Source organism: Stigmatopora argus, chromosome 6 (assembly GCF_051989625.1).
Source record: "Stigmatopora argus isolate UIUO_Sarg chromosome 6, RoL_Sarg_1.0, whole genome shotgun sequence".
NCBI lineage: Eukaryota > Metazoa > Chordata > Actinopteri > Syngnathiformes > Syngnathidae > Stigmatopora > Stigmatopora argus.
In genome coordinates this window covers 18,774,289-18,796,411 of record NC_135392.1, presented here as the reverse complement: position 1 = coordinate 18,796,411, position 22,123 = coordinate 18,774,289, and the positions used below count along the sequence as shown (strand labels likewise).

At 40.7% G+C, this 22,123-nt stretch overlaps 1 protein-coding gene across 1 annotated transcript in view; it reads right to left on the bottom strand.

Annotated features, from left to right (window-relative positions):
* Nucleotides 1–2,143: 2,143 nt before the first annotated feature.
* Nucleotides 2,144–22,123, bottom strand: part of LOC144075261 (piwi-like protein 2) — a 39,020-nt gene continuing 19,040 nt past the window's right edge. Inside the window, 6 exon segments of the mRNA XM_077602119.1 lie at nucleotides 2,144–2,300; nucleotides 4,293–4,400; nucleotides 7,000–7,051; nucleotides 7,054–7,252; nucleotides 7,830–7,935; nucleotides 8,070–8,158. Coding sequence (XP_077458245.1) covers nucleotides 2,144–2,300; nucleotides 4,293–4,400; nucleotides 7,000–7,051; nucleotides 7,054–7,252; nucleotides 7,830–7,935; nucleotides 8,070–8,158 — 711 coding nt within the window.

Sequence of the window (22,123 nt, the reverse complement as noted above, 5' to 3'; positions counted from 1 at the left end):
ATCAAATGCCGTAACACCGCTTTCAGATCAGGGGACAAGATGAAATATAGAGCTGCCAGAGCTGAGCTGAAAAGAGGCATTAAAAAGGCCAAGGCAGAATATACTAAGAAAATTGAGGAGCACTTCACAGAAAATAACCCAAAGAAGATGTGGCAGGGAATACGATATATTACCAACTACAATAATAATGTCTGTTAACGCAGATGCCTCACTAGCGGAGGAACTGAATCGTTTCTTTGCCCACTTTGAGACTGACAAATCAGACCCAGTCTCAACACCCCCGCCACTACCCTGCAGCAATACCCTGCAGCAATACACTGAAGTTCCAGGAAAAGGAAGTGAGACTGGAAATGCGGTCCGTGAATACCAGGAAGGCTGCTGGACCTGATGGAGTACCTGGGAAGGTGCTCAAAGCCTGTGCTGACCAGCTGGCTGGAGTCTTCACAAAAATCTTCAATTGTTCCCTGCAACAATCCATCATTCCATCCTGCCTGAAATCTGCCACCATTATCCCTGTCCCAAAAAAGCCAACCATCGACAGCATGAATGATTATAGGCCTGTTGCTCTCACGCCTGTGATCATGAAGTGCTTTGAAAAGTTGATAGCCCGCCATATCAGGAATACAATCTCTCCCTCAGTTGACCCTCACCAGTTTGCTTATAGAGCTAACAGGTTCACTGAGGATACTATCACCATTGCTCTACATACAGCACTGAGTCACCTGGAACACCATGGGAATTACGTGAGGATGCTTTTCATTGACTATAGCTCAGCCTTCAACACTATAAAACCGGACATTCTGACTGACAAACTCTCCCACCTCTTCCATCTGCTGCTGGATAAAGAACTTCTTAACCAATCGACCACAAACTGTTAAACTTGGTCCCCACCTCTCTTCCTCCATTACACTGAGCACTGGCTCCCCCCAAGGCTGTGTACTGAGTCCTCTTCTGTACTTCCTGTACACATACGACTGTACACCAACCCACCAGTCTAACTCCATCATCAAATTTGCCGATGACACCACTGTGGTCGGACTCATCTCGGGAGGGGATGAGTCGGCCTATAGAGATGAGGTCAACAAACCTGTCTTCGTGGTGCTCGGTGAACAATCTCACACTGAACACCACAAAAACTAAAGAAATAATTCTGGAGTTTCGCAAACACAGCAAAGATCTGCCCCCACTCCTCATAAATGGAGTATGTGTAGACAGGGTCCAGTCCTTTAAATTCCTGGGGGTCCACGTCACGGATAAGCTCTCCTGGTCTACAAACATCACGGCAGTAGTGAAGACCCAGAAACGACTCCATTTCCTCAGGGTACTCAGGAGGAGCAACTTGGACACCAAGCTTTTGGTAACCTTCTATAGAACCACTGTGGAGAGCATCCTGGCATACTGCATCACAGTGTGGTACGCTGGAAGCACGGCAGCAGACAAAAAGGTCATGCAGAAAGTGATTAACACTGCCCAGAAGATCGTCGGCTGCTCTCTGCCCTCACTGGAAGACATTGCCAGCCCTCGTTACCTCAGCAGAGCCAGGAACATCATCGGGGACCCATACCACCCTGGTCACAATCTGTTCCAGCTGCTGCCCTCTGGCAGATGCTATAGGTCTCACAAAGTACGGACAAATAGGCTTAAGGACAGTTTTTCCCCACATCCATCAGAACTCTAAACTTGCGGTAACACAACACACATTCCCTTTTGAGGTAATATGAAAAAGATGTTTGGGTGGTGATCTGCCTCCTACTGGCTGACTGAAGGTAAGTGAAAGACCGGGAGAGGTAAGTGATCCGCTCGGGGGGGTGATGCGATGTATCCATAACGGCAGAATGCCAAATTATGAGTCCGTAACTATCACTTATTTAGGTCTTTTTCCGAGAAAACGCACCTTATGGAGAAGCACTACCAATTTCGTCATACGCAGTTTCTGGGTGTGATGACAATTAGGCTTTTGTTGTTGATGATGACGACAGGACCCATGTCCGATTAGAAATTAGGATGATACTTGAACTGTGCTAGATCCAATAGGGAAAATCCCCAACCTTGAATCAGTTGAGAGCCTGAACTTGATAAACAGTGTTTTAATGTTCGAACTTAGTTAACCTTGTTTTTGGTATCTACTGTAACAAAAATCAACTCAAAGGGAAAAGAGCCTGTTGGCAAGCTGGATGGATGATTCAGAATGAAGATGCTGGCCTGTAAGAAAAGCTAATTTGTGTGCGTATTTGCATGGCGCTGGAACCTGAATTGTTCCCGGCCAGTTCCAGTACAAGTGGCACATTTTGTAGGTAAACCTGTTGGAAAAGAACAAGTTAGTATAAATAAATGAAGCTTACTCCTACAAGTGAGTAGTAAAGAGCAGCAATATGACACTTTAGATCAGGGGTCGGGAACCTTTTTGAAAGAGAGAGCCATAAACATACCTATTTTCAAATGTTATTCCTTCAGAGCCATACTCACAATTTAAAAGTCAAAATACATGAAAATGTGCACATTTTTTTAGTCATTTTACCACTTTTAAAGTACAAAAAGTCTCCAAATTCTCTTGGCAAGAATATGGTGTTGCTAATAAATAGCTATCAATGAGTTCAATGAGTATCAATGAGAGAATAGATGCAGAAGACTAATGAAAAAAATAAATAAATCAATGCCACAGTGCGGACGTGACGTTTCTATTGGTGTGTTCGGGACTCTGCTTTCTCACCACCGGTTTCCATATTTTAGCTTAGAGCCATATGCACCCATCAAAAGAGCCACATGTGGCTCCCGAGCCATAGGTTCTCTACCCCTGCTTTAGATTAATGCAAGGTTAACTGTTTGATGATCCAATGCCAATTCTATCATGGCTAATTCTATTTTAATTACAAACTTTATCCCTTGCACGATGTAAATGTGACATTATCATACCAATCAAGGGTGGCAGATGTAATTTTACTAATTGGTGTTGCACCTAAAATCTTTGGCTGAAAAATGACGCCAATCAAAAATTATTGTTATGCTTTGGATCCATAACTTTTTTTATAATACAATGCCCACCTCATTCATAAGCCAATACCTTCCCTGAAAGGACATGACCTCTATGTGATCTTCCTAATCACAACTAAGGCCGTTAGACATGAACATAAAAGCAGTTATCCCCAAGCCAGTCCGCGAGCCGCTTGTTATCGGTCCGTAATAGAAATAAAGAAAGATTTCTTTATACTAACACTTTGTTCATGCTGCTAAACAGGGGTCGGAACATGTGGCTTATGAGCAATATGTCTTTTTTGATAGGTGGATATGGCTTTCTGCTAACCTGTAAGGTAAACTGGGGAACACGGTGGTGAGAGACCTGAGCCCCGAACGCACCAATAGGAGCTTCGCGTTGGCACATCACTGTGGCACTGAGAAGACCCACAGCGCCCAACCACTGGGAGCCTCGCGCTGGCACACCACTGTCTTGGCGTCATTATGTCATGCACCGCTACATCGACCAATTGGAGCCTCATTTTGGCACATCAATGTGGCGCCAGCATGCGCTATAGTGCCCCACCAATGGGAGCCTCGTGTTAGCACACTTGCGTTGGCTAACTCACCTCAAGCGCCTCTATATCTACCAATGGGAGCCTCACTTTGGCACTTCACTGTGCTGTCGACACGACCTCCTAGCTCTGCTTCATTCACCAATGGAAGCTTAGCTTTGGCATACCACAGCACTGCTAAATCGACCAATGGCAGCCTCGTGCTAGCGCCGGCACTCAAGCGCCGCTGTAGTCATAATTTTCCTTTGTCTTTGACCCCCTTGTGCACGCACAGTCTCATTGAAACTCATTGATTGGCAATAGCGTAACAATGTTATCAAAATAATTTAGATATGCATGAATTTATTTTTAATTGTAAATTCTGAGTATGATTCTCAACGAATTACATTTAAAATATTAATTTTATGGCTCTCTTTCGGTCAAATATGTTCCTGACCCCTGCAGTTAAGTATGGAAATAGGGAGCCACTGGCTTTCCGGTTAGAAATGTAAATATGATTAAAAGGTGGCCCTAACACCACATTCTGGCCAAAATGTGTATATCTGTTTAAATCTCGCCCTCTTCCTTGAAATAATAATACAAGCCAGGGCTTTTGTGATTTGTTTTTGCTGTCGTGTCTCTTTGGTGTTTTAATTTTTCCCCTCGGTTTGCTCTTTTTTGCATTCGGGTGAGAATGTTCATTTTGGGGCAACACTAATCACTCATGCGAAATGAACTTTAAAAATTATATCAACATTATTTTAATTCATATTTGGTAAAAGAAACCTTTGGAGATGGTCTGGCATGAGGTTGGCTGTGTTGTACAGGGTAATGTAGTTGGTTGGAAGTTCACATCCCTGGTGAATGTGATGTGACATGAGGTAAAAGTCCACCCTATGTGAAAAGAAAAAAGTTATACTTAGTTTAGGAAAAATTATTCTGAAGAACACTCATAGCAAGGTCTATGAAACAGACACCTGCATCTTGCATTTTTGTGGATGCCTGTGTCTTAAGGGTTTAGATTTTTTTGTGTATATCGTGTGAGATTTATACAATAACAATACAGTGGTACCTCTACTTACAAAATTAATTGGTGCGCTACTCTAGCATAACAAGGAACATCAATAATTAGGAGGAATTTTCAACGGCGTCTAAAAATATGGGCAAAATCCACTCGCAACCAAAGAGGAAATGGAAAGACGAATGCATCTAGGCACTGTATTATATGATTTTTATCGCACCTATTCTCCTATTGTAGATTCCTTCTTCGGCGCTAAGAGATGAAGCACTGCCCTGACCTATGCCATTTTGAACAGCCATTTTTCATCTGTCTACCGGTTGCAAGTTTCAGCGTAGATTTGGACATTTTTAATAACTTTTTTGAATATATACCTCAGAAAAAAATCTGCGATGTAGTGAAGCCGCGAAAGTTGATGCCGCAAGGTGAAGAAGGATCACAGTAAATATATGATCATTTAGAGTGCATGGAGAAGGACTGGTTAGTCATGACTAAATTAAAATACAGTGGTACCTCGTCACACGACCGCTCATAATACAATATTCTCGTCTTACGACGGAAATTTAGATCGAACAATTCGCCCGTCATGCGATCAAAATTTCGTGATGCGACCAAGCCAGGTGGTCATGGCACTGCCTTTTTTGCATATCTTACGTGTATAATAATACTACGAGCACCGAATGAGCTCTTCAGACGAGTTGCGACCAGGAAACGCACAACGCGCATGCGCGGGGAAAAGAGGGCTTTCTGGGTAATGAAGTATACTCGTGCACACAACGCCGATAGGCAATGGCACTCTTTCTCAGAATAAAACTTAGTTACCCACAATCAATACGTGGGTAAGCTCAGCTGTTGATTTCCTGTTATTCTTATCTAATATGAGGAGTTTTATATTACTTCTCGTTCGCTGCTCATAACATCCAGCGGCACCGGCCCGCAATTCCCTCCTCGCAATATTTCCGGTCGCAACTCTCTCTCATAGGCGCTGTTCAAAGCGGTTGCGACCAGACCCATTACAAGGAGGGAGTTGCGAGTCGGTGCCCCCGATGTCCCCACGAGCAGCGGAGCGATCGCTAAAATGTACTACTACAAGACTATTTCTCGTTGGCAAGTGGTCGTGGGTTATTGTTGGAATAATGATTCAAACCTTTTAAATCATTATTAGTAATATTTAATTAAAAAAGGAAAAACATCTTTCAACATATTCTGCTTACAACTTCGAAGGAGATGCCTTGTGACGCCGTCTCAGTCCACAGTGCATTCTGAATTGCAGTAACTGAATCATTGTATTTAATCGCGACATTCGAAAAACATGGTTATGTAATCAGTACAATAACACTCGATGGTTTAGAAAAACAACAGTGTGAGGAATGCACTATAAGGTCAACAAAGTAGTATTATAATGTAAGCAAAGCCGTGTTTTCAAATCTGCTGTTGGAGTCTTCGTCATAACATTTGGTAGAAGTGTCCGTAACGCCGTGACCTCTTTTCCTTCGCCCTTGAGGAGTCGACTGTGCAGGAAAAAAGTCCATCTTCCCATGACTTGATTTATAGCCTTACTACTTATTGAAAAATGCTTACAACACATATAGAATATTCCATAATAATTCTAACAGTTATCCTATTGTGAGGACATTTGTGTGAATCATTTTCGCAATATTTTGAAGGGAATACGTAGTACAACAGCAAACAGCCCATCGATAGCGAGCATGAGGGTGGAGGCGTGGCAAACCGCCAACCCAGAAAACGAAGGTAACAAAAGATTACAACAAAATTAGAATTCAGTTTTGTGTAAAGTTACATTAAACGTATGTTTGAGTGTCTGTATATATTAATCCAAGTTAATTTAAATTTGTTTGTTCCGTTTACGAGTGCGTTGTCGTGGGAAAAAAAAGACCCCCCACGCCCCCAAACGTCTCTGTCTCCCGTCGGCGAAATCTGCCCAATTTTAGTTAGATTAAAAACATTTTATTACTATTAAACCACTAGTTATATGTTACTTTGTTAATAGATGGCGAATTAGAAGAAATAAAACATTTTTTCCTATCCAATATCCTGTTATTGGTGTTTTTTCAGTGGGTTGGAACGAATTAATTTGTTTCCCATTCATTTCAATGGGAAACGTCCGCTCGAGTTACGAGAATCTTGTCATACGATCTCAGTCCCGGAACGGATTAAGATCGTATGTCAAGGTACCACTGTATTGTGAACATTTAAAAAATGAACTAAATATTCAGAAGGAGAATGTAAAAATTGGTAAGTTATAAGGGTTCTGAACACTAAATAGTCAGGGGATGAAGGATTTGCTTTGATCTTTAGCTCAATGGTCCTCTACAAAAATAGATTTTTTGTTAAAAAGTTTCATCAAAAGGTATTCATTCATTGCACTAAGCTGTAAATAGTTGCACGGCTATAGCGGATGGTGATGATTCACATTTAAAACAGCTGCAAAATAGGGGTAAAATTTTTACTAACCATTATTTCCGAGTGGGTGTGTGATCAAGAACAGTTCCAGGTGAAGTGCACCAAAGCCACTTCCAGCCAAGGAATAAAGGATAGTGCTGATTCTCTTTTGGACCACAATAAAAATGAGTTTTGGCTCATAGCTGGGAAAACTCTGGAAGCATTTTAGCAGCTGTGGGATCTCATATTGCTCAATCATCTTGAGCTGGCCATCTGACACGCCATCTCGATAAACCACAATCCTTTCTGGCACGTGATGGTTGACCTATGTAGACGGTTAAACAGTTGTTGGATGACACTTGTGTATTTTACTTTTTGTTACATGCACATTTTTTGCAAATAAAGTTGCAAAGTGTAAAACACATTGATATCTGGTGATTTATCATATGATAGGATACAAACGCACCTGCGCGATTTTCATAGCAGTGGAAAGAATTGGGTTTTTAAAGAAATATATTTTATGACAAAACAAGAGTTCCCCCGGCGCTCCCATTTGGTTCGGATTTTTTTTTAAATCTCATTCTAATTGTATATAATGGCAATAAAAGCATTCAATTCAATTCAAATGCACTCTCGGGTAGTGGTAGCACCACTGGCTGTAGTTGGGTTAAAAAAAGCAAAAAAAAAAAGGTTAATTTTAGGTACATCAATGAGGTACTATCGATCATGATCATCTACAGGATGATCCACGGCAGTCTGGAATTACCTGTGTTCAGTTAGATATTTGTGAATTTCAAATTTAGATTCTTTGACAACCATCTTTCAAACTTTCATTTATACTATGTCTTGTCGGTTCCTTGCACAAATCCACAATAAACTGTAAGATGTTTCTTGTACAGTACCTCATGAAACTTTTTCAGTGCATCCAACAAGCAAATTGTGAAACCATTTATAAGTTCTTCATTGGGTGATTGAAATGTTACTCTGGAATACCAGAGAGTTAGTGAGCTTTGGGGAAAAAAATGGGAAAATATTTTGACAATTATGATGAGCTCAATTTTATTGATAAGAAATTATTTAGTCATATGGGAAAATGTAAAGCTATGCATGAATGACACCAATAAAACAAAAAACTAACTTACCTGTTTATGCTTGCGACAAAGCCCATCACTGATTGGTGGCCCCTGCTGGTGTCATGGTGGACATCAACTCCCACTACCATCAGGTTTTTCTATTACGAATAAAATATAACTATACATTTGATAACTCTCCAGTCAACTATTAAATAAAAAATAAAAACTGTTAAAATGCCAGGTATACAGGAACATAGGTTGTTTCATTTTATATTTGATGGACTGGTACATTTTAAAGATTTAATCTTGTTTTTTAAATATTATGTGCTTTAATGTAATGTGTACTATTTTTATATCTATATCAGGGGTCCCCAAATATTTTCCTGTGAGAGCCACATAACCTTTACCTTCTCTGATGGGGGGCCGGTGTCAGTTTGTAACAGAAAAAGTGTGACGATCGTAGGGGAGCTTAATTTTTTTTATTGTTTTCCAGAAAACCACACATAACCAAATAACCCTTTCCAGGTTCTTTACAGAAAAAAAGTCAGGAAACAAATAATAACACTATTAATGAAATAAATAATAACTAAATAACCCTCTCTGAGTTCTTCACAGAAAAAACAGGAAATAAATAACACTATTTATGAAATAAATAATAACTAAATAACTCTCCCTGGGTTCATTAACTTTCTGTTGTGCCATGCACAATCTTAACAGATAAATGTTCAGCTCAGTTGTCAGAGCAGAATCTCTCTCACGTCAACACTTTGCAGCACAGTGCTTGCTGGTGAATTAGGCAGTGGACTCGTAGCGGGGCGATGAGACCCCTTTTTTCCAACTCCCGGTTCATGCGTCCCATTAGACCGCGAGTTTCGCCCACCATGCTAGGAGCCCCGTCAGTCGTGATGCTAGCTAGCTTTGACCAGTCCAGGTCCAACTTCTCCATGGTTTGGCACACTTTGTCAAAAATATCCTCTCCCGTTGTAGTCCCTTTGAGACTTTGGAGGGCTGCCAGATCCTCGCATATCTCAAAGTTTGCGCTAACTCCATGAATAAAAATGAGCAGTTGCGCTGTGTCTTGCACGTCCGTGCTTTCATCCAGTGCTAATGAAAAAAAGTCAAATTCTTTCGTCTTCTGCTGCAGCTGGGCATATACATTACTCCCGATTTCTTCAACGCGTCTGGTCATTGTACTCGCCGACAGACTTACGGCATTAAATGCATCTTTCTTCTCGGGACACACCTCCTCCGCGACAGCATCCATACATTTCTTAACAAAATCTCCATCAGTGAAAGGCTTACCGCTGCTTGCTATCAGTTTAGCAACCCGAAAGCTGGCCCGAACGGATGCCTGGTTCAGCTGAGCTTGGCGTACAAATGTATTCTGCTGAGATAGTAGTCCACTTTTTCGCTTTGAGAGTTTGTCTGCTCGTAATTGGCCTTGCAAGCTATCGTACTTGTCTTTGTGACGGGATTCATAGTGTCGGCGAAGATTGTATTCTTTGAATACCGCAACCGTCTCTTGACAGATGAGACAAACAGCCTTTTCTTTGCATTGAACAAAAATAATAATTGTTTGTCCACTCCAGGTTAAATACCCTGCATTCTGAATCAATTTGTCTCTTACCGTTTTGTTCTCAAACAGGTTGCACAGTTTTTATATGCTTGAATAGTCCGTGATGGTCCCAGGGCTCCGCCCTCACCTGCGATCATCCAGATGTCTCGGTAACACTGTGCTCGCCCATCCAACGGTGGACGTGCCCGTGTGCATCAAAGGGAAACACTCTCCCCACGCGTGTCACCAAAGAAGCAATGCGAAGCCCCGCTTCACTGGGATGATTTGTGGGCTCAGCAGGGGTCCAATGAACCAAACACAAGATTAAAACGTCCCAGTCTTCAAGGCCAAATAGGAAAAAAAATCCGATAACGGCTCTGGTATTGTTCAGAGGGCCGGTCCAAATGTGCTGGCGGGCCGTATCCGGCCGTAGTTTCACCTCACATTGGGTTCCGACCAATCTGTGTGGAGTTTGCATGTTCCCCCGGTCCTGCGTGGGTTTTCTTACTTTCCTCCCACATCCCAAAAACATGCTTGTTCAGCTGCTGAGTACCCTAAATTCCCCCTAGGTATGAGTGTGAGCATGAATAGTTATTTGTATCTTTGTGCCCATAGTTGCCTGGGATAGGCTCCAGGACTCCCCACGACCTTTGTGAGGATAATCAGTACAGAAAATGAATGAATAAATATTATCATTTGAGAAATATTAAGGCATTCCCATATTCCTACAGAGGAACAATAATTGCATTGCTATGTGAAAAACAACAATTAAAAAAGTTTTTGCCCCAAGAAAAATGACGTGTTTCATGTGACATGAAACTGGCATTTTTGTTCTTTCATTTTAATATTTTGTCCTATTTATTGTTCCATTAAAAATCTACTGTTAATACTATTTCTTGTCATATGATTTTAACTGGTGAAGGAAATACGTTATTCTTAACAAGACAGAATTATTCATTCATTAATTTTCTGAACCGCTTTATCCTCACTAGGGTCGCGGAGGGGTGCTGGAGCCTATCCTCCAGGCCAGAGGTGGGGGACACCCTGAATCGGTGGCCAGCCGATCGCAGGGCACGTGGAGATGGACAACCATTCACTCTCACACTCATACCTAGGGGCAATTTAGAGTTGTCCAATCAGACTACCATGCATGTTTTTGGAATGTGGGAAGAAACTGGCCGGATTACAGAAAATAAAATGTTCACAAATTATAAAATTTCTCATCATTAGTATTGTACATTGTTTTTCTAATTATTGCTTAAAGCACATCAATAAAGTTTGGTGTCCTTGGTGTCCCCTTTATACATGGAACCTTTCATCTTTTCAATTGTGTACATTGAAAATTAATTACATGATTTGTGTTATTCTAACAGACAAATTGCAACACTAATAACTAATACAATATATTCAAAGTGTTTTGTGCTAAGTGTTTTGGTATGGTAACAATAGTTTAGAAACTGTAAATTTGTGAAATCTGCCTTGATTAATACTGAAAGATTCTGTTCTGGAACATCAGCTAAATGTAAAAGTAAGTCTAATGTTTTGGAACTTAATGTGTTATGAATTTATATGATAAATCAAATAGTACTAGGAAAGTTTGGTGCTGATGAACGACAATGGTATCTCTACTTACCAATGGTTCTTCATACTATAAAACGAATAGGCTGAAATGAGCAAATCATCAAGAATGCAAGAATCTGCAGGAAGCACTTCATATCAGGTAAGCTTTCGCCAAATAGATAACAAAGGTATCTTTTTTTTTCAACCACAATTTGATGTCGTGATTTGTTTGGAGCATGTCTATCATATCTTCATATGTATGTCCTGAATAAAAAATATTTTTTTATATTGTGGAAAAACAATGCCAGGAGCGGAATCATTTCTTTTAAAGCGTTTTTTAAGACTGTGGTGTTATTGCAATTTGGAAACCACTTTCTCAGACTAACTCGCACCTCACACCACAAATGCTCAATGAAAGGAGGGGGAAAATGCATTTTGCCCCTTTTTCCTCTGTGCACTCAGTTAGTGTCTAAGGTATTGTAATGAATCAGGTTATAATGTTGATGTTGTGTTTTGTGCTGTCTTTGGGATTCCGCAGAGGAAATGGGAAGAGATGCACCGAGGCTTTCGTTGTTCGCGCCAGCTATGGCGGACAGTAGCTGTGTTTTGTGTTCAAAATTTAAATAAATGATTAAAAACCTAAAAAAAGCCAGAGACTCCAGTCGAAGTTACAATATATGTTTATAGTTAGTGTCCATCTATCACGCAGTTCTGATTGTTTCACGCTGTTTTTTGTGATTTCTCTGTTTTTGTGATTGTATTCCTCTCAAAAGTGTGTTCTTTCATCTAAAGTACATCTAAACAGCAACAGAAAATTACGACAATTGTCGGTTGGGAAGGTGCAAGACCTCAATATGGCAAAGAAAGGGAACACTTGCGCTGCCATCTCGCTCAATTTTTCAGTAAATGAGACTACATTCGTTCAAAAAGGACAAGGGTAAAATTAGTAAGACGTCTTCCATCACTTTTAGTAAGACAGCAAAGAGAGATGTTACATTTCATAATAAGACTATCGTTTATGTGGAAGCTACTTTGGCCATAAGGATAGTCGACTACCGAAAGAAGAACATAGCCTTGGATACATTGTCCCGGCAGGTCTTCCAACGTATCTACTGCTATAGTTTAGGTATGATTTTACAAAAAAAGTCCACCTACCAACAAAGGCCTTACTGTCCTCTTGGGGTTCAGTCTAAAAATAACAGTTACAATTATTATACAGTCTACTTGTATTTCTGTATTGGCACGAAAATATTTATTGTGGTGGTAATAATGAGGGAGATCCTACTTCGCATTTTTCAGTTTATCGCGGCCATGTCTGGTCTACATAAATGGCGATATTCGAAGGATTACTGCACGCGTGTACGTATACATGTGCGTGCGTGTATACACGTGCATGCGTGTGTGTACGAACGTGCGTGCGTGCGTGTATACACGTGCGTGCGCGTATCACAGTGTGTGCGTGTATCCGTGCGCGCGTGTATCCGTGCGCGCGTGTATACGTGCGTGCGTGCGATAGCAGACAGGAGAGGGGCGTGGCTGCATCGGAGCCAAAATAACCCAGTTGATTGATTTCTTCATATCGTCCAGTCGTATTAAAAAGGGCAATACAATATGCACTAAATGTCTAAACATAGGCCCTGATAATCGGTCGATCTATAATATAGATTGAAAGCAGCCAGTTAGACTTGTGCCCAGCGATCGGCTGGCCACCAATTCAGGGTGTCCCCCACCTCTGGCCTGGAGACAGCTGGGATAGGCTCCAGCACCCCTCACGGTTCTAATGAGGATAAAGCGGTTCAGAAAATGAGATGAGATCAAAAGATATGATAAGTTTAAACTGCAATTACAACACCCGACCACCACAAAGAACTGGGTCGCTTTTGTGACATGAACGCTAGTTCCAGACCAAGGTTCAGTGAAGAGGAGGATGGATGGTAATGAAAAGCTGTTTTTAGCATGGTTAGCAATAGACCGGCTAACAAACAACATGAACGCCACAGGACCATAATACAGCTAAAATGAGCAATTGTGAGGTGCGGGACAACACCGAGCCGACCCACTGAAAGATTCAAGTGAAGTCTCCCTGGAGGTTTCTTTCTTTCTATTTATAGATGCCTTGTAAATACCTGTGCACAAACTTATTTGAAAATTTCCTTAACCCACCATCCTCATTTGAGGACAGCCTGTAATATTTTTTCTTACTTGATATCAAGGAGTTTTCCCATTCTATGCAAATGTTCTGAAAAGGTTCCAAAAATGGGTTAATGCTTAGCGGATCGAGCAACACAAGGTAGGAAGCCTCAAAGCAGAGCTGTGAACACCTCACAACATTACTGTATTTTCTTTGTTTATTTTCTATATACTTAAACACAGTGGCGGTCCGTGCATTTTCTCGTAGCGCCTTCAACGGGTAAAATCCACTTTCTAGCAGCATTTAATGATTAAATACGAATACAAGAGCTTTTCAGACATTACAACGGGGCTGGGGGGTGATTTTCCCGGGAAAAGACAGCGATGAACGTCAATGGCGAAACGGCAAAGATTGCCCTAAAATGGGGTAAAATCCACTTCCTAGCAGCATTTAGTTATCCATCCTCCTTTCTTTCTTCCTTCTTTTCTATCGCCATCGAAGCTAATGCTGAAAGTCGAGCCTGTCCTGTCGTATTTTTGGCATAGTCCGTCTTGAAAATGGCTTTAAATCGACACAACAATATATTTGCGTGTGCAGTTCGCTCCAAATACAGTTTGGTAGCTCTGGCTAATCACTAGCCAATTGGTGAAAGCGATGGCGTATCGCTACGCCTGCGAGAAGGCATTGTGGTGTTGACAACTCGAAATCTGATTGGTTAAAGCAACAGTCTTATCGACGCTTGTTTAATACAGCAGAGCCCGCAGAACTGATTGTGAAGGCGTTGAGGCAGATTTCTGACCGTGGCAACAAATAATGGCTGAAATGTGATTGGTTAAATGCTTCAATATGAAAACACACATTTGGAAGCAGTGCAACCAGGGGAAAAAGCAATGAAAGGAAGCTAACAGACCATTTGGAATTATTCAATAAGTATTGATGGACAAAATATAATATATGATTCAGATATTTCTTAGGCCAGCAGAGAAGGCCTTCAAAGCCCTGACGTTCCGCACTGTTTCAGTGAAACATGGTATGCCTCTTCTGTGAATGGCCAGGAAGTTAAGCCTCAAGCAAATAAAATAGTGTTGAGTAAGTGCGCCCTCCATTAACTTCCACATGGTGTCACTGTGTGCAAGCCTAATGTCAATGCTGGAGTTGTGACCCATTGCTTGTTGCAGTGCAAATAGTGCATCCTTTCCAGTCCGTATTGCGATCAAATTTTTTCAAATCTCGATGTGTAATGTGACATTTTGTATTGCAATATATTGTAAAATGTTATTGTGTCCCAAGTCTAACCGCTTTTGTGATATAGTCATTCATTGATTTTCTGAATCGCTTCTCCTGACTAGGGTCATGTGACGAGCTGGATGGAGCCTATCCCAGCAACAATGAGCAGCAGGCGGGGGACAACACCCTGAATTGGTTGACAATTGCAGGGCACAAGAAGATGGTGAACCCTTCGCGCTCAATCATACTTGGGAGCAATTTATACTGCTCAAACAGCCTATGCATGTTTTTGGTATGTGTCAGTAAACCAGTGGCGGGCGGTGCATTTTCTGGTAGCGCCTTCAACGTATCAATCCAACCCTCAAAAACTATTTTATGGCTATAAAACCTCTACTGCAAATACAGCTGTGACACATAAAACATAATCAATAAATTAATGCACAAAAATGGGGTAAAATCCACTTTCTAGCAGTATTTCATGATTAAGTACAAATACTGGAGCTTTTCAGACATTAAAACCAGGCCAGGGGGTGATTTTCCTGGGAAAAGACAGCGATGAACGTCAATGGCGTACGGGCAAACATTGCCCGAAAATGGGGTAAAATCCAGCCGAAAACAGCATTTATTGATTAAATACAAATACTGGAGTTTTTTAGACATCAGAACCGGGCCCGGAGTATCATTTCCCCGGTAAAAAGACAGCGATGAACGTCAATACGTCCATATGTGAAATGACAAAAAAAATGCACTAAAATTAGGTAAAATCCACTTCCTAGCATAATTTATTGATTGAATACAAATATTGGAGCTTTTGAGACATTACAACCAGGCCAGGGGGGTGATTTTTCCCGGGAAAAGACAGCGATGGACGTCAATGGTGAAACGCCAAAAATTAAACTGGGGTAAAATCCACTTCCTAGCAGCATTTTGTGATTAAATACAAACACTGGAGCTTAAATACAAACACTGGAGCTTTTCAGATATCAGAACTTGGCCCACAATTGAAATATTATTTAGGAATATAGCCATATTTTACTCACCAAAAATCATTTTTACACAATATCCATCCTCCTTTCTTTCTTCCTTCTTTCCTATCGCCATCGAAGCTAATGATGAAAGTCGAGCCTGTCCTGTCATATTTCCGGCATAGTCCGTTTTGAAAATAGCATTAAATCAACACAACAATATACTATTTGCTTGTGGAGCTAAGTTAGCGCGCTGAAAGTGCCCCACGCACCATTTTCCCGGCTGTAACAGGCTTGCTAGCTTCGGAGTTGACTGCCCTTTCTTAATGATGTCAATTTTTTTCTGGAAAAGTCCGTCTGGAAAATAGCTTTGTGAGCAAACAGAATCCATTTGTTTTTGCTTCTGTCGGCCATAGTGGGTGGAGTTTGCGATCTCGGCTGCCTCGGGTACTGCTTTGGCCCGCCTACTAGCCAATCATAGTTTGTGAAAGCAATGACATGTCCCAGCCAGCAAAATGCTAACGCCTATGAAAAATCATTGTGGGGTTGCCAACTTGAAATCTGATTGGTTAAAAGCCACAGTCTAGTTTAATGCAGCAGAGCCCGCAAGAACTGATTGTGAAGGCTTTGAGGCAGATCTGATCTGGCAACAAATAATGGCTGAAATGTGATTGGTTAAATGCTTCAATATGAAAACACACATCTGGAAGCAGTGCAACCAGGGGGAAAAGCAATGAAAGGAAGCTAACAGACCATTTGGAATAATAGGTATTGATGGACAAAATATAATATGATTCAGATATTTCTTAGGCCAGCAGAGAAGGCCTCGAAGGCCCTGACGGCCCGCCACTGCAGTAAACCAGAGTCCTCAGAGAAAATTCATGCAGGTCTGGGGAGAACATGCAAACTCCACACAGGGAGGTCGGAACCCACCGGACAGTAAATCCTCGATCTCTGAAATGTGAGGCGGACTTGCTAACCCACTTTCCACAGGACCGCCTGCTTAGTGATATAAATTGGCCTATATTGTAATTGAAGATACTTCTTACCGTATTTATTCGAGTATAACGCGCACTCATAATTTGTGACTAAAAAGTGGTATATATATTTTTTCCCCTGTTTTTCTCAGCTCACATCAAGGATTGCACTGGTACTGGCAACTGGAAAATGCTGAACACATGTCGCCATGACAAAACATTTATTCACAACATATGTTATGGAAACCTGATAAAAAAAAACTATTACCAGTCTAAACACAATTCTCCAATGGAATTTACAATTTTAAATCCTTGAAGTCTATTTGGAGGCTTAATGGCTATTTGGAGAGGGCAGGCTTTTGTAAAAGAAGGTAGATTATCGCCAGGTTTTATGTCTCCCATTATAACAGCTGCGGATGGGACTTTTTCACCGGCGGAGGGCAGTTTTTCACCGGGATTTGGTCATAAAAGCGAAGACCTCGTATAAGGCGCGCCCGAACTTTGCTTCAGTTTTTTGGTACAACATTTTGCGCGTTTTACTCGAATAAATACGGTATATTGCACACCATTAATACAGTTCTGACTAAATTTGGAGCAGCATCGTGGTGTAGAGGCCTGTCTTCTGTGCGGGCAGGCGCAGGCTCGATTCTCGCTGGTGGCGGTATGATTGTGAGTGCGGATGGCCGTTTGTCTCTCTGTGTGCTCTATGGATTACTGCCGACCAGTCAAGGGCGGCGTCTGCCTTTCGCCCAAAATCAGATGGGTTAGGCTCTAGCAACCCCTGCAGTCGAGGATGCGCGGTATGCAAGATGAATGAATGACTGCATTTACAACACAGAAAGTTAATGAGTGGCACTTTGATTGGCATGATCTTAGCTACATTTGTTAACTTTAACTTTAAAATGGGTTGTTCTTTTTTTTTTTTTTTAATAGCCCCATGGTAACTATTAAAAAAAAAATTCAGGCTAAAAAATAGTGTTTCCCGATGGTAATGATGTAGTTTAGTTGGTTATTGTATGTCATTTTGCACAGCAACCTTTGGTTTGAAGGCAAATAAAAATAAAGATGCCTGTCAACATTTCTGTAGGTTTTATTATTCATTACTTTTCATAATGTAAGGCGGGAGCAGACCAGAAAAACAAAACCACCTTTTAAAATCATCATATTTTATATTATCTTGGTTTTTAATGTAAGGTAACAGTTATTTTCATAATTGAATGAGGAAAGTAATTTATTTACTTATTTCACATAACTTATGAATGCCTTTAGGTACACATTTTCAGGTTACGAAACCCTCTGATATGCAAATAGGGGTCTTAACATACAAAAACAAGATCCAAGTTACAACATCTCCCAAAACGGAAATGTATTTCTTGGACCCGTGATTTTATTTTTTTAGAATTGTCATGGTAACATTGCGGCCTGGTTTACTTGCACTTGGAGCCTCCCACAACAACAAGAACTCTCTATTGACCACCGAGTTCTATATTTAAATTTATTGATGCGAATGAAGTGAATAAGTGGGCCCTGTTATTCATCAAAAAACAGAAGATAAGAAAGTGGCATGCGGTTGACTGATATTGCAAGGCAATACGGCCGGTCGAAACTCACCTTCAAGAATCGCTAGGCTAATGAAGCACAGGGAAGCATTAAAAACTACAGATACTTGGCATAACCTCTCTGTACTGAACAACGAAATGGAGATTGTTAGTCCTTCGGAGTTCTATTTAATTACATTGTTTTTAATTCATAATTCGAAGTTGTTTAGATGTGTGTTTATGTGCATGTATTCGTGTGCTAAAGTTAGCTTGCTCCTTACTGTACTACTAAACAAATACAAGTTTTTTTTAATGCTTGTTATTCAATTTAATACATTAATAAATATTTTCTGATCATGTTCTTTCATTTTAGTCTGTTTCTCACATCTTTCATACAAAAGAGGACACTTGCTCATTAGTTTTTCTGAGGATCGGAACCCTAACCCTAACCCATGGAACGAATTACAGAATTTACACATGAAGTACTGATCCACACTAATCCCTCGTTTTTCGTGGATAATGTAGACCAGACATGATAATAAAACAAATAAAATATATATGAATAAAAAAGATAATAAAAAACACGAAGTAGGATCACCCTTATTATTACTACCATAAAACATACCGTATTAACTCGCATATTTGTCATTCAAAAAAATGATGACCGTCACGCGGAAGCCAGCCTTATTTGTTTTTCGTGTTTTACAGCCCTTCTATCTTTTTTTTAAATTACATTTTAACATTTCTTAATACATTCCTTTTTACTTTACTTTGTACTTTATACTTTTTACTTTAATGTTTTTACAACTTTCTTTGTTATGTTAGCCTGGCTTCTTTGTGCCACTTCTTTTTTTGGAACCACCAGCCATGCCTACGCTGTCATACACATGGGACTAGCTGTTACAATACGCAGCAGGAGCAACACCTCAATCCCGCTGGAAATTCGGAGCTGGACAAAAGTGCCGGGAGAAGAAGCAATGCTTCTGACCAACCATTCCATCGTGGGATAAGATGGAAGAGCTCTTCGGCGCTTACCAGGCTCTGCTGCTGTTTTCTTCAGCTCCAGACTACTGAGGAACTGTGCGGATAAGCTTGGAAGAGTGACTCTGCATATTCTCTACCTCGGTCACAGTCTGGAGAAGTTCCCCATCTTGTGGAAGACTTCCTACGTGTGGTTCCAGTTTTTGTCCAACTTTACAACGTCTTTTTGAGTCTGTATCCGTTTTAGCTACCGCAACCAAGATGGCGCCGTTCAAGTGGCAGCCGGCGGCGGTAGCTCCGTCCACTCTTGCTCGTTTTGTGTTTTTGCTGCTTTTCTGTCTTAATGATTTGATTTGGTGATTCTTAATGATCCCATTTACTTTGATTTGCTTTGTACTTTGTGCTTTTGCTTTGTTGTTCTGTCTAATCACCCTCTTGCTACTGCCACAATGACATTTCCCGAATACGGGATGAATAAAGTTATCCAATCCAATCCAATGACGTAAGAAACGGCAAGTTGACGACATCATGGCACGATAACGTCAATGATGACAATAATGTCATGACGCAAGATAATGCGGCCGATACGGTCATTTATTTCAAAATAAAGAAAAGACGCTGATGATAAAACACTAAACAAAATATATTTTGACGTCTATGAATATAATTCAAGGAAAAAATAAACCGTATCTTGCATAAAACATGAAAAAAACTCACGTTCCCATCACTGCTCACTTGGGGCACGGCCATCTTACCATAGTTAAACGTGCTCTGACTGGCCAGACGCGAGTACACTTGTGTCTGCTATTGCTTGCTCATCTTACCATAGTTAAAAGTGCTCCGACCGTAGCGTTTCCATGTCAGAGCATTACAATAGTTAAGGCTGATTGAAGGTCTTGCGGTCGATCGTTAAAATATAAACCTTGATACCTGCGTAATGTGCATGCTATTATTGCACCCAGAGACTTGGTGAACACTACGTATACCGCTATGGGCATATTTCCTGGTTGTGCTTACGTTAGTTCCTTTGTGGATTTGTCTACGTGCAGACAACACCCCCCTTTCGGAACACAGAAAGGAAATGATTGTTCATTTGTGATTATGAAATAAAACAAAATTCTGCTTAGATTTTTTTTTCTTTTTATTTCTTGTTCGAAAGTGACAACTAATACAGTAATATGATCCATAAAAAATTGAGATATTTCAACATTAGAAGCAATTTGACCGCCACAAAATCTTAAACCTCTGGTAAGAAAGTTGTAATTTATGTAATTAAAAACCATCAGGTTCTCATCAAGAGAGACTCATTTCTTTTTTCTAATTGAATAATTTGATATTTTGCATTTACAAAGACAGGCATATTAACTTATGATATTGACCCTAGGGCGGACCGGTGGGGCAAGTGGTTAGCGCGTTGGCCTCACAGCTCTGGGGTCCTGGGTTCAAATCCAGATCATGTCCATCTGTGTGGAGTTTGCATGTTCTCCCCGGGCCTGCGTAGGGTTCCTCCGGGTACTCCGGTTTCCTCCCACATTCCAAAAACTGATTGGACACTCTAAATTGCATCTAGGTATAAGTGAGCGTGAACGGTTGTCTGTCTCCTTGTGCTCTGCGATCAGCATGCCACCGGTTCAAGGTGTCCCCCGCCTCTGGCCCGGAGACAGGTGGGATTGGCTTCAGCAATCCCTGTGACCCTAATGAGGATAAAGCGATTCAGAAAATGAGACGAGAGATATTGACCCTAATAATCTGGTTTTGATTCATACAGTATCTCAGAAATACCACGTGTGATGATTTTTCTTCCTTTTCACTGCACACCAAATTCTGGGCACCCCGTGTTGTAAGGCTGGAGGCAATCAGTGAGGGTGAATCAGGGATGTGGGTTTTCGAAGAAGTTGAGATCCAATCGAGGTTGTTGTTGCTTGTTTTTTTGTTTGTATGCATGGTATACCAATGAATAGTTTGAGCGTGGGGTAAAAGACGCTGTTTTGCCCCAATTCGTCCTTCCGCTTCACTGCTCGCTGACCTTTATTTTTCTAAAAAAAACTGCGTTTTCGGGAAATACCAGTTTGAAGTGTTATTGATTGTCGAATTGTGGCTCTGTCAAAAAAACAAAAACAAAAAAAACTGTGAAACTTGGCATGGACCGTCTGAACGGCCAAATTCAAAACCCTGCAAATTTTTGTTGAAATTTAGCAGATGGTTTAATCGCAATAGTAGCCTATTGTTTTTTTTAAATATATTTTATCAGTTTTGCTGTTAAGAAACCCATGACTCCGGATTAAAATTTATGAAGCGATCGTACAAACGTGTGTCGAATTTGGTGTGAATCGGACAATGTTTTTGAAAATTCGATTTTTTTGATTGTCGATTTTCGATACTTATCGGGAGTGCTTTGACACAAACCTAGCCTATGACACGCCCACACGCCTAAAGTATAACCGTTATTTTCCATGGATATCAGTTCTGCCTTTTCAGTCCATAGGGATCGAACAGATACAGATACACACACACAGACAAAGATGCATTTATATCTGAGTTTGGATTACAGTTATAAGCATATGAAGACTAATGTATTACTATCCACTGTATTTACTTGCATATAAGCCGCCCGCGCGTAAAAGCCACACCCTGAAAATGCCTTTAAATTTTTGAATTTTACAATTTCTCACATATAAATCGCCCCCCTGATTCCCAATTTTCATCTCCATATTCATGGTTTTAATAGTGAGTACAAATGTGTTACTTTGTGGCTCTGTCAAAATCATCACAAGTGGTATTTCTGTGATACTGTATGAATCAAAAGCACATTATTAGGGTCAATATCACAAGGAAGTTAATATGCCTGTCTTGGTAAATGCAAAATATAAAATTATTCAATTTGAATAAAAGAAATAAGTCTATCTTGATGAGAACCAGATGCTTTCTAATTACAGAAATTACAATTTTCTTACCAGAAGTTTAAGATGTTGTGGCAGTCATAATCCTTCTAATGTCAAAATATCTCAATTCTTTCGATGGTTCATATTACTCCAATAGTTGTCACTTTCGAACAAGAAAAAAAATCAAAGTGATTTTTCTAAAATTTCAAATCAAGGCTACTCGCGTCTGGCAAGCCAGAGAACGTTTAACTAGGTTTAGACGGCAGCGCCCTAGGTAAGATGGCTGCCCGGGACCGAAGTAAAATGG